This window comes from Dasypus novemcinctus, chromosome 29, assembly GCF_030445035.2.
Source record: "Dasypus novemcinctus isolate mDasNov1 chromosome 29, mDasNov1.1.hap2, whole genome shotgun sequence".
NCBI lineage: Eukaryota > Metazoa > Chordata > Mammalia > Cingulata > Dasypodidae > Dasypus > Dasypus novemcinctus.
This window is the reverse complement of record NC_080701.1, coordinates 659,760-670,677: the sequence shown is the minus strand read 5'-3', so window position 1 is coordinate 670,677 and position 10,918 is coordinate 659,760. Positions and strand designations below refer to the sequence as shown.

Genomic DNA, 10,918 nt, shown 5'->3' with positions numbered 1-10,918 from the left:
AGGACTGGGATGGACATTGTATCCGATTCCAAGAGAACAGCGCCTTCCCTGGAGGACCTGTTGTCTTGCCAGGAATGCAAGAAACAGCCCTCTTGGAAAAGCTGTCTCTGTAAAAGCATGCCACAGGATCACAGCTCAGGCCCTTCCTTCTTTTGGTTAGTGTCTACACCCATCAATTGTCAGGTGGTTGATTAAGTTGGAGAGTAAGTACAACATTGAGATATATTTGCTAGAAATAAGAGTTAAGTAAAGTGAATGCTTGATAAAGATCTAAGTGGTGGTCTTCCCAGAAAATGTGGGAAGAGAGTGGGATGTGATAGAGAGAACATCCCATGAAGGAAGAAAACACATATAAAGACACAGTCCAGAGAATTATAATCCCATGTGTTGATATAAAGCACTGCTTCTTAAAGTGTGGTCCACAGACCACCCACAGTGGCTTTTGGCCCCAGCAACTGAATTCAGATCTCGAGAGTCGAGTCCAGGAATTTGCATTTCAGCAAGAAGGGAACCTCTCGTGCTGCACACCAAGACCGAGAGCCGAGCCGCTGGTTCCCTTAAGACAGGCAGAAAGGAAGGGTGGGAGGAAGGAAAGAAAAACGGGGGGAAAGGCGGGAAAACAACCTAAACAACCCGGGGTGTGTACTGGAGTCGGCGCGCCCCGGCCAGCTCCAGGGTCTGCCGTGTGGGGAGGCGGCAGGTCCGAGTGGACGCCTGGAGGCCCCCACGGCCTGGTGGACGCTGAGCCCCTCCTAGGGGACAGGGCCCTAACCGGGCTCCCGCCCAGCCTGTGCGGCAGAGAAGGCGAGCCACCGCGCAGGGACACAGTCTCAGACCTGTGGACCTCAAGAGGCAAAGCCACAGGAGCCTGGAGCGGGTAGGGGATTGAGAGCGAGCAGACCTAGACCCCCGGCCAGCGCCCCAGGCTCCCGGAGCTCCACCCGCCCTCCCCCCTCCTTCCCACCTCAAGAGAGGGACCCCTCAGGACCCTTGCTCCCACCAGCGCCGTGGCCCCAGGCCCCTCCAGCCCACCTGATGTGGCCTCACCCACATCCCTCTTCCGTGGCCTCAGCATCTTCTTTCTTCTGACCTCAACGAACGACACTGAGCCCCATGCTTCTTACGAAAGGCTAAAGCCCCTTCTCTTCACCTGCATCGCCTCTCCCGACAGGGTCGGTCTCTTCACCGGCAAACACGCATTTCTTCAAAGGGAGCTCGTCGCCTCTCCCCGGTTCACTTCCGTCCTCCCTGCTCCTTCAGCCCTGCTCTGAGACACCAGTAGCCCCCCAGCCCTGCAGCCGATGGCACTTGTTCCAGCTGGTGGCATGTGCCCTCTCTCTTTGAATTCTTCTCTTCTGTCTTCCAGCTACCACGTCCATGGTTTCCTTGTACTTCGTACGAGCATTGCGGTGGTCTCACGGCCCCCTCTTCTCAGCACTTGCTCGCCCGACGTCTTCTCTTCCCACCTCTCACACCCAAGATCCCTGGGCGATTTCATTCTGCACCTGTGGCCCTGCTGCAAACCTGCACCCCGAACACTGAAGCTTAAGATGACCACTTCGCGGTGCCACAGACTCTGAGGCCGGGCGCTCGGGAAGCAGAGAAGGGGGCTTCTCTATCCCCCAGGTCTGGCCCAGGCTGACGGCTCAGCCGCAGGGGTGTTGGGGGAGGAGCTGGCCCGCGTGCGGTGCCCGGCGAGGCCCTGCCGCGGCCCCGTGGGCCTGCGCCGCTCCAGGCGTGAGGGTCCAGCTCTGCCCTGGACTCAGCGCCGCAGTGAGCAGCTGTTCTGACCCAGCCCCCGAGGCGTGCGTCACACCTTCGCCAGCTCCGGGGGGCTCGCTCTGCCTCCCTTCGGGGCAGTCGGCAGCACGGCTCAGCCTACCTCTACCGCGGCTCCAAAACAGCCCTCGGAAGCCGGCCTTGCAGCTCTCCGCGTGCGACTGCTCAGGACACCACCAGCGGCAGCCCCCGGTCGTCTGTCCTTCGCGTGTGCATCTTCTGCTTACACTTACCAACTCTTACCGCACTATAACTCTGAGGACAAGTGCTGTTGCTGTGATGACCGCCACGTGACGTAGATGTTATTACCTTGCCTGCCAGCATTTAGCAAGTATGATGGAGCTAGGATCCAAAGTTTAGCCTTTTAACCAGAGACAGTCAATGGGCATTTCAGACTCAGCAGAACCAAAGCTGAGCTGGCCCACCATCCCCATCAGAAAACGCCAGGCTCCACTTCCCGTGTTTCCTGCATAATCCCACTATTCACCTCGTACCCACGGCAGACTCTGTCACACAGATCTCCTGCCCCTCCTCAGCCCCCACATAAGATCTGCCCCAGCTTGTTCAAGAACCTTCCCAAAGACTGTGACCCCCCTTCTCCACCCCCACTGCCCCAACCAACATCCTTCCCTGGAGGACGAGGCCAGTTTTAAGTGGACTCGCTGCCTCCTTCCTCCCTCAGGCACTATTCATCTGGTAAGTATCACCAGAAAGGTGCTTGTAAAATGCAAATCTGATTTTCATACACGTCACTTAACCCCTCAAGGGTCCTGCTAAATGCTACAGCAGCACGCATGGCGGCCCTGCCGGCCACAGCCCTCCTCTCCTGGCCCCGCGCTGTGCTGAGCTCTGTCCACAGCAAAGCACTCGCCGCCTCCTCGGGCACCGCCTGTTTCTGGCCTCGTCACTGAGGGCCCCAGCGGTTCTGGCACCTGGAGCCCCTTCCGGCTCCCAGTTCTAAGCACCCTGCCCTGGTGGCGTTTGACACCTGCTCCGTGCTGTGCCGTGGTGGCGTTCCCTGACGCCTGCTCTCCATCCGTATCCCATCGCCCAGCAACATGCGAGCCCAGTGCTCCCAGGGCCGTGGTCAGCCAGTGAGTCGCTGGCTCCCAGGAAGAAGGAGCTCTTCCTTGCTTGCCTCTCACGTCCAGCGCCCAGCACGTTGTGGGTGCTCAAGAAATGCGTGTTGATTGGATGAATAAGAGAAACACAGTGCAGACCACACCTACACCAGAGTGCAGCAAAAGGTGCACAGAGCAGAGGGCCCTGGAAAGTGCAGACACCAGGAGAGCCATGGCAGGTGGGTCAGGAAAATGACAGGTGCGGTTTTGCACAGGTGGAATTGTCCTGAGGGATCTACCCCAGGAGGTGACTAGAAGAACTATCGAAAAAGAGATGAGCGTTCAGGGTTAAGATATAGATCTGAGAAGTAAAGCAGGAGCAATAACATTATTTAAATTAGCAGAAAAGTCTTCCCCTTTTATGAGTAGAAGGAAAAATGTTATCAGTGCTCTTCTAAAAACAAAAAGGTTAGGACCTTTTTAGAAATGGTTTGAAATGAGTCACAAAGGTTATATTTGGTGGAATCATAAATAATTTCAGAGTTGATTGTAATCCTTTTAAGAAAGAAAAGGAGGCATGAAATGTCTCTTCTTAGAAGAGTTCCCACCCGAGAGCAGGGCCCGCTGCTCCCCGGAGCCCCTCACCTCTCCACCCACCCACCTGCCAGTCGCCTCCACACTCCACGGTCTGACGCTGGTGAAGAGTGAGAAACGCTGCTCACTCCACGGGCCGCTTTCCACACGTGAAAGTGTCAGGGTACCTTCAGGAATTATGTAGATGCTGCCTTGGTGCTGCCTGCATCTACAGGATACCAAAACGACCCATAAAAGGCAAAAAAAAACAGGAATCCACTGGCTGCAGAAGCCTGCTCATAACACACGGTACCAACAAATCTATTATTACAACTGCACAGGCCCAAACAACTGGCTGACCCTCCCTCCGAGTGACCACGCACACCCAGCAGCAGCTGACCAGGAAACGGGCTGGGCAGGAACGTGCCGGCCCAGCAGGCAAACAGCAAGAGCAGGCAGAGCCCGTCTCCCCGATAATCCACCAGAGTGGACGCCACCAGGTCTCCAGGACAGGAAAGCCCACCTGGCACGCCCATGGACTTGCCGCAGTGACCCCAAGCAGCGCCGACCTGTCTGGTGAGTTCCTGCATGGCCGCGCTGAGGCCGCAGCCTCCTGAGCTGTGCTTCTCTTCTCCCCGTCCCAGCCTCCCTTGTTTTAGGAGATGCTGCAGCCTCTCCTGCACCGCGAGGTGCAGGAGCCTCAGCCTGGCCCCTGAAGTTGGCCAGCTCCTCTGCCTCCGCTTCTCCCCCTCCTGGGGACTCCAACACCAGGAACCCCTGCTCTCAGTCAGGACTCGCAGCGGCTCCGTGCCCCCCACCCTTCCAACTGTACCAGGCCGACATCTGCGTTAGGCGGTCCTGGGTGGCGATCTCGGTTCCACCGCTCAGCCTGTGTGAGCTCACACAGCTGCTCCACATCCCAGAAATCATGTCTGCACCTGAGAAAAATGGAGATTAATAAGAGCAATGTGATGGCCTTGAGTCCAAACTGGGACCGCAAGGCAGCAGCTTCTCCGTTGCCGCATTCTCTTTGGTCCCCGCGCCCAGGCACCGCAGCTGGCTCCTTGCCGCACACTCACCACCCAGGGGCCAAACTTCTTTAAACCGTCGTTGGGGACTGAGTTTGAGGGAGGTAACAATTACTACTCAGAACTGGCCTGTGTTTGGAGTATATTAATCACCTGGTCATACGCACTTCCAGGTGCTTCACTGAATTGGGTATATATTTGCATACTTACACATTCATACACCGAAACGTGAATTATACACCTGTCCATAAATGCATATCAAAACATGCACACACTCTAAGTGCAGAAATGCTGAACATTTTTGAGCACTTACGCTGGGCCAGCCTCCGCGCTAGGTAAATGAGGTTTGTACAGCTATTGCTCCCATTTCACAGATGAGGAAACCTCGGGGCAGGCGTTAAGTGATTTACCAAGGGGCGCGCGGCAGACCCGCCGGCTTAGCGCGGCCCGCGGTCCTCGGCTGACCGCCCGGCCGCCGGGACAGGTGTTGCCTTGAGGGCGGGGAGGCGGTAACCCGAGCGCGCCCCAGCGCGGCCAGCGCGGCCCCGGGCTCCCCGGCGGCCCGGCTCTCGCTTCCAAAGTTGGAGGCGCGGGGGCGGGAGGCTGGGGGGCGGCTCGGCGACGTCACCCGGGAGCGGGATAAAGGCGCGGGCGGCGTCGGGGCGCGGACTCGGCGGGAGCGGCGCGCACTGTCCGGCGGGGACCCCCGCGCCTCGGCGCGCCATGCCCCAGACCGTGGTGCTCCCGGGCCCCGCGCCCTGGGGCTTCAGGCTCTCGGGGGGCACGGACTTCAGCCAGCCTCTGGTCATCACCAGGGTAGGAGCCCTGCGGCCGGCGTGGTGGGGGGGCCCGGGCGCCGCGCGAGGGTGGCCGCGAGGGTGGCCGCGGGGCAGGGCGCGGCGCGAGGGTGGCCGCGAGGGTGGCCGCGGGGCAGGGCGCCGCGCGAGGGTGGCCGCGAGGGTGGCCGCGGGGCAGGGCGCCGCGCGAGGGTGGCCGCGAGGGTGGCCGCGGGGCAGGGCGCCGCGCGAGGGTGGCCGCGGGGCAGGGCGCCGCGCGAGGGTGGCCGCGAGGGTGGCCGCGGGGCAGGGCGCGGCGGGGGCAGGGCTCAGCGGGGCGCGCCCCGGACCCCGGCCTGGAGCCTCCGCCGCGCGCTGCGCCCCGCGGCCCCGGGAACGGTCCCGGCCTGGCGGGAAGGGGTCCCGGGTTGCCGGGCGCTTCTCCCCAGCCGAGAACTTGGCCTAGGAAGCACCGTCTGTAGCTCAAACTGCGAAGAAAACCTGGTTTAGTTTACCTGGTGGGAAGCAACCCTCGGCCTCGCGACCCCGAAATAACACTAATGTGAAAGTCAGTGTTTTTTCTTTTCTAGTGCGCTCTACTGTCTAATTAGGGAGGGAAGAGGGTAAAAAGGAAACCCGGGGTCTTATCAGTAAGTTTCTGGGATTAATTCTAAACATTGTATGGTCTAATGGATTTTTTTCTAACAAAGATTTTTGTCTTGATAGAAAATTATTTCACTTATCACGTATTAAACATTTTAAACCTAACTTAAAAGCTTAAACTTTCAGAATATTGTATTTTTATTTTCAGAATATTATGCCTTAATTTTATTTCTTTACTGGTTATATTTTATAAATAAACGCTTTATGAGTCACACAGGTTTTGAACAAAGTAAACCTTTTAAATTTGGTTATATTTATATATGTCTATGCAATTTGTGACCTAACACCCTTTTTAAAGTATCTCAAAGCATATACCATACACACATTCGATGGAACATTTCAAGCTTTGTTTTACATTTTTCAAAAACATATAAACATATCTGACACGTGTTTTGTATGAGACATGAAAACTTAACCTAGCCCAACAAATGTTCCTAAGTAAATTAAGCAGAAAATGCTGCAGTGATCTGAGCCAAGCAATGCCTTTTATGGATTTACCAAGGAAAATAGTTTCCATTATCTCTACTAAGAAATATTTTTAAAGCTTCTAGAGTTTTCATTTGGTTATATTAAATGAAATATGTTTTGAATCTTAACAAGGTCTAAATCAGATTTATATTAAATCATAAAGTAATAAATTGTTTTGTCACAAAAATCCTTGAAAGGATTTATAGAAGAAATACCTTGCTATTATTATGTAACATGTCCATCTGATTAATCGTATGTTTGAAGTTTTTAGCTGTTGACCATATAAACAATGTTTATTTTACAGCAATATGCTTACATTTCTGAAGTTGAACTGGAGAAACTTTTGGTAAATGTATTTGGTAAATGACAATTGCCATTTGGAAAGCCAATTTTTATTTTGAATTTTCAATCATAACTAGTTTTTATCCTTCATTTTGATATTTGTTGCAATACAGTACAAAACTATATATGACTACTGTACAACTATGTCTTTTATCTTTGATTAATTTTTTGACTAAGGAGAACTGGTAAAATTAAAGTGTTTTGTATCCCAAGTGTCCCCAAAACTATGTACACAGTTGATTCTTATTGTATAAACGAATGCATACTCGAATTTTTATGCCTTAGTGAACACCTAATTAATATTTCCATTGAAATGATAAGAATACTGAAAAACATTTGGAAAAACACCAAAAAAAATGTGACTCAAAAATAACTATCAGTGTTGTGATTAGGTAGGAAAATTATTCTATTACGTCAAAATGTTCATATTATTTTTGAAAGGTACTGAATAAGGTCGGATGTATATTATACGCTTTGGTTTATCACGCACCATTCTCATCCTTTTATGTGCACTCTTTCATTTAATTTTGATTTAACCCCTTGAGAGGCATACCATTATTACCCCCTTTTGCAGGTGAGGATGGTGAGGATTCAGAGGTTCATCAACCGCCCATGACCACAGAGCTAGCAAGTGGGGGACAGGATTTACGCCAGGTCTACTGCCTCCAGAGCCGGCATTCTTTTTTAAAAAAATTAGAGAAGTAGATTTACAGAAAAAATCATGCAGAGAATATAGAGTTCCCTTATACCTTACTCCATTATTAACACCTTGCATTAGTGGGTACATTTGTTACAATTGATGAAAGAATATTATTATAATTGTCCTATTAACTATAGTCCATGATTCGCTGTGTTGTACAGTCCTATGATTTTTTAAAATTTATTCTAGTAACATACAACCTAAAGTTTCTCTCCTTGTATCACATTCAGATGTGTATTTCAGCGCTCTTAATTACCTTCTCAATGTCGTGCTACCCTCACTATCATCCATTACCAAAACTTTTTCATCACCCCAAATGGAAGTTCTATACAATTGAAGCATTGACTCCCCAGTCTAGTTTCTAACTCTGGATTTGCAGAGCCTGCATTCCTATGTCCACATGTATAGAAAAATTCCTACTTATTGCCTAGATATTTCCAAATAGGGGTTTTGCACCATTGAAAACATTATTCATCCTGCCGATTCTGCCTTCATATCTATTGACTCTCTCTTGTTACCTTGTCCCTATTGAGGATTTCAAAACCTAGACTTCAGTCTCCAGTTTATGCCACATAATCTTATCAGCCCTCTTTGGAAAATGTAAGGGTGATTTTTATCCCCCCATTCTTAAAAACCCTTCAACAGCATCACCCGTTTATATGGACAGAAATCTGTGGTCTTTAGCTTAGTGTTCATGGCTCTTTCCGCCATCTGTCCCAACTCACATCTCCAGCCTCATTTCCTCCCCGTTCTCCCCTCTCCTCCCACGGTGCCACTGCGCTGGACTACTATGGATTTCTCTAACGTGTCTTTGCTATCTGTTTCTTCCAGAATTCTCTGCTCCATCCCACACCACCCCCTGTCCTCTCTGCCTGTGGAAACCCACTCAGATACCACCTCCCAAGCTTCCTCCAGTAACCATCATTTCATCACCTGATTGCCACAGTTTCTGGTGAATCACCTTGTCTTCTTACCACAGACGTTGGGTTCACCTGTTCCCACCAGCTTGCATGTTCCCTCAGGACAGGACTTCCTAATTTGGGGACCATTAGCTACCACAGTGCCTAGCACATCTAATATGTTGTAAATACACACACAATGTGAATTGTTGACTAATTTGTTCACTTTTCACCTAACTTTATCCTAAATAGATGCATATTAGGTTCTCAAAAATAATTCCACAATAAGGAGTAAATGGAAATTGTTTTATTGTTAGATTTGTGTTTTAAATAACTCTTAAGTGTACCAAGAATTGAAATATTAGTGTCTAGACTGAATACCACAATAAAGTCCCATAAATGAGATTTAATCCTCAAGTCAACTAAATAAATTTTTGTCCTCCTACAAGTTATACTCTCTGCTGCCTCCTTCACATTCTACAAACACAGGCTGCAGCAGTGTTCCCAGGCCGTGGTCGTCTGCACCAGCCAGAGCCGGGGTTGGGAGGTGGGTGACCAATGTAATTCTCTCCATCAATTCAAATTACAAGTCACATAATCAGGACATAATTGTTTACAACCCAATTAATCATCTTCATAAATCTTTTTATTATAAAAACATAAGAAATAAAGTAAGGTCAATTAAATGCCAGACATTCTCAAAGCAAATTTAGCAGTCAGTTGTTGCACAATTTGTGTGAAAGTAGTTTCTAGCAATAAGTGTGCTATACCTTGTGCGTATAAAATTTATGTTTTAGATGTTTAGTTTGGGAGAGAGAGGTTATATCAAATACTACGTATACTGGCCTAAGCATTTCCACAGAATGAAGTTCAAGGCCCCCATCTCTAAGTGAACTCCTTTCTTTTTCTTGCAAGAAGGCGTTGTAGCGCTCAGGCCACCGAGAGGGTAGATCCACTCCCACAGCCAAGTTACAGATGGCTTGTTTTCACAAATAATTCAATTTGGAATACATTAGAGTTACCCTGTCTATGTAATACAAAATGATTGCATACATCTGATGCTTGCATGCCCTTGGCACTCAATCCCTCTTCCCCTTTTCGCCCTTCCCTTTTTGTCCAGAGAACAGTCTTCTTTTCATAACACTGAGGATCAAGACCGTTATAACTGAGAATGGCATGTGGTCTTGGTGCCAACACTGAACATGCTGGCGTACTCTTAATTTTTGCAGGATTCAACATAGAAAAGCATATTACTTTAATATAAACTATATTACCCTTTGAAATTTTTGGAAGAAATGTTTACATTTGAATGTAGTCCTTTCCAGGTTAAAACAAATATAGTAGAAAGGTCAAGGTGAATAAAAAATTGATTTAATTTTGTTCTGACAAGGATAGCATCTCCATGGAAGCACTGACTCATGCATTCATAGCATTTATACATCCTGCAGGTATCTATTAAGCACAGATGTATTACTGCATGTGGAAGACACATAAATCAGTAGAAGAGAAGGGACATGTACATCAACTACCATGGCACAACCTGTCCAAGATTCTGCGAGAAAGGTGTGACCAAAGAGATGAGACTCCTGGGGAAGAGATTACCTGCAGGGAGGCATTGTGGGATAGTGGAAGAGCCTCAGCTAGAGAGTTAGACCCAGATGAGAATTTCAGAGTTTCACTGGATGTGTGACCCTGTGCAAGTTTCTTGTAGTTTCTGTGCATCCATTTTCGCATCTTAAATGAGATAATTACCATTTTGTACATCTTGCTCTATAGCTCTTTCCAATATTTTTATTCTTAACATAAAATTCCTCTAAGGGCCGTATCTTGGACTTCCCTTATGTCTCCCACATTAACTGGGACATTATAAATGCTCTGCCTGTGTTTGTTTTTTCCCAAATGGGCCCAGGTAGAGGTTGACATGAATAGTGGGAATCCTGGGAGCCACAAATTGCCTGGCTCCTTTCCTGGGGGTTGTGATTCTCTGTGCCTACAGTATAGTCTGAGCATCTTTCAGGGCCCCGGTGATTCTTCTGATCAGGAAAGTTGAAAACGTGGTGCTAAATGATGGATCCTGTCATTATTTCCAATTATGTTTCTGGCATTTTCATATTTGATACCCTAATGAAACTGAATAATAAATAACCCACTGAAATCTGTACCTCAATTTAGCTCACTCCTCTCCTCATTTGAAAAACAGAACTATGAGCAAAAATGTAAAGTAATTCTTTAACATTTAGCACGTTTTATTCACTTAGCAAGAATAATACAGTCTTCTGGTTGGACAGATAATTTACGTTACCAGGCCAGTCACTAGCCTAGCTGGCCTTGAGCACCAGGAGAAGTGACAGGACCGTGTGTTCTTCCTCTCTCATCCCTCTCTCTACGTCCTTTTTCCTCATCAGCTCCCACCGCGGAGGTTCCAGGATAGCAATGGCCAGTTTAAACACAGTCAGAAGCGCGTTCTGTCCCTCACCATCACCACCTTTCCTACTTCATACCTGAAACAGCTGGTGGCATGACTACACAACTGCTTTAACCAGTTACTTAGACGCCTTCTCTGAAAAGTGGGACTAGTCTTCCTAGTCCAGCCTGTCTTAGGAGTTGTTGTAACAGTCAAATGTATGAG

General features: G+C 49.2%; 1 protein-coding gene across 3 annotated transcripts in view; it reads left to right on the top strand.

Annotated features, from left to right (window-relative positions):
• Positions 1 to 5,087: 5,087 nt before the first annotated feature.
• PDLIM3 (PDZ and LIM domain 3) overlaps positions 5,088 to 10,918 on the top strand; it is a 37,364-nt gene continuing 31,533 nt past the window's right edge. For all 3 annotated transcript variants that reach the window (XM_004457784.4, XM_004457781.4, XM_004457782.4), the window contains exon 1: positions 5,088 to 5,257. In XM_004457784.4, coding sequence (XP_004457841.1) covers positions 5,165 to 5,257 — 93 coding nt within the window. In that variant the 5' untranslated portion in view covers positions 5,088 to 5,164. The remainder of the gene's footprint in view (positions 5,258 to 10,918) is intronic.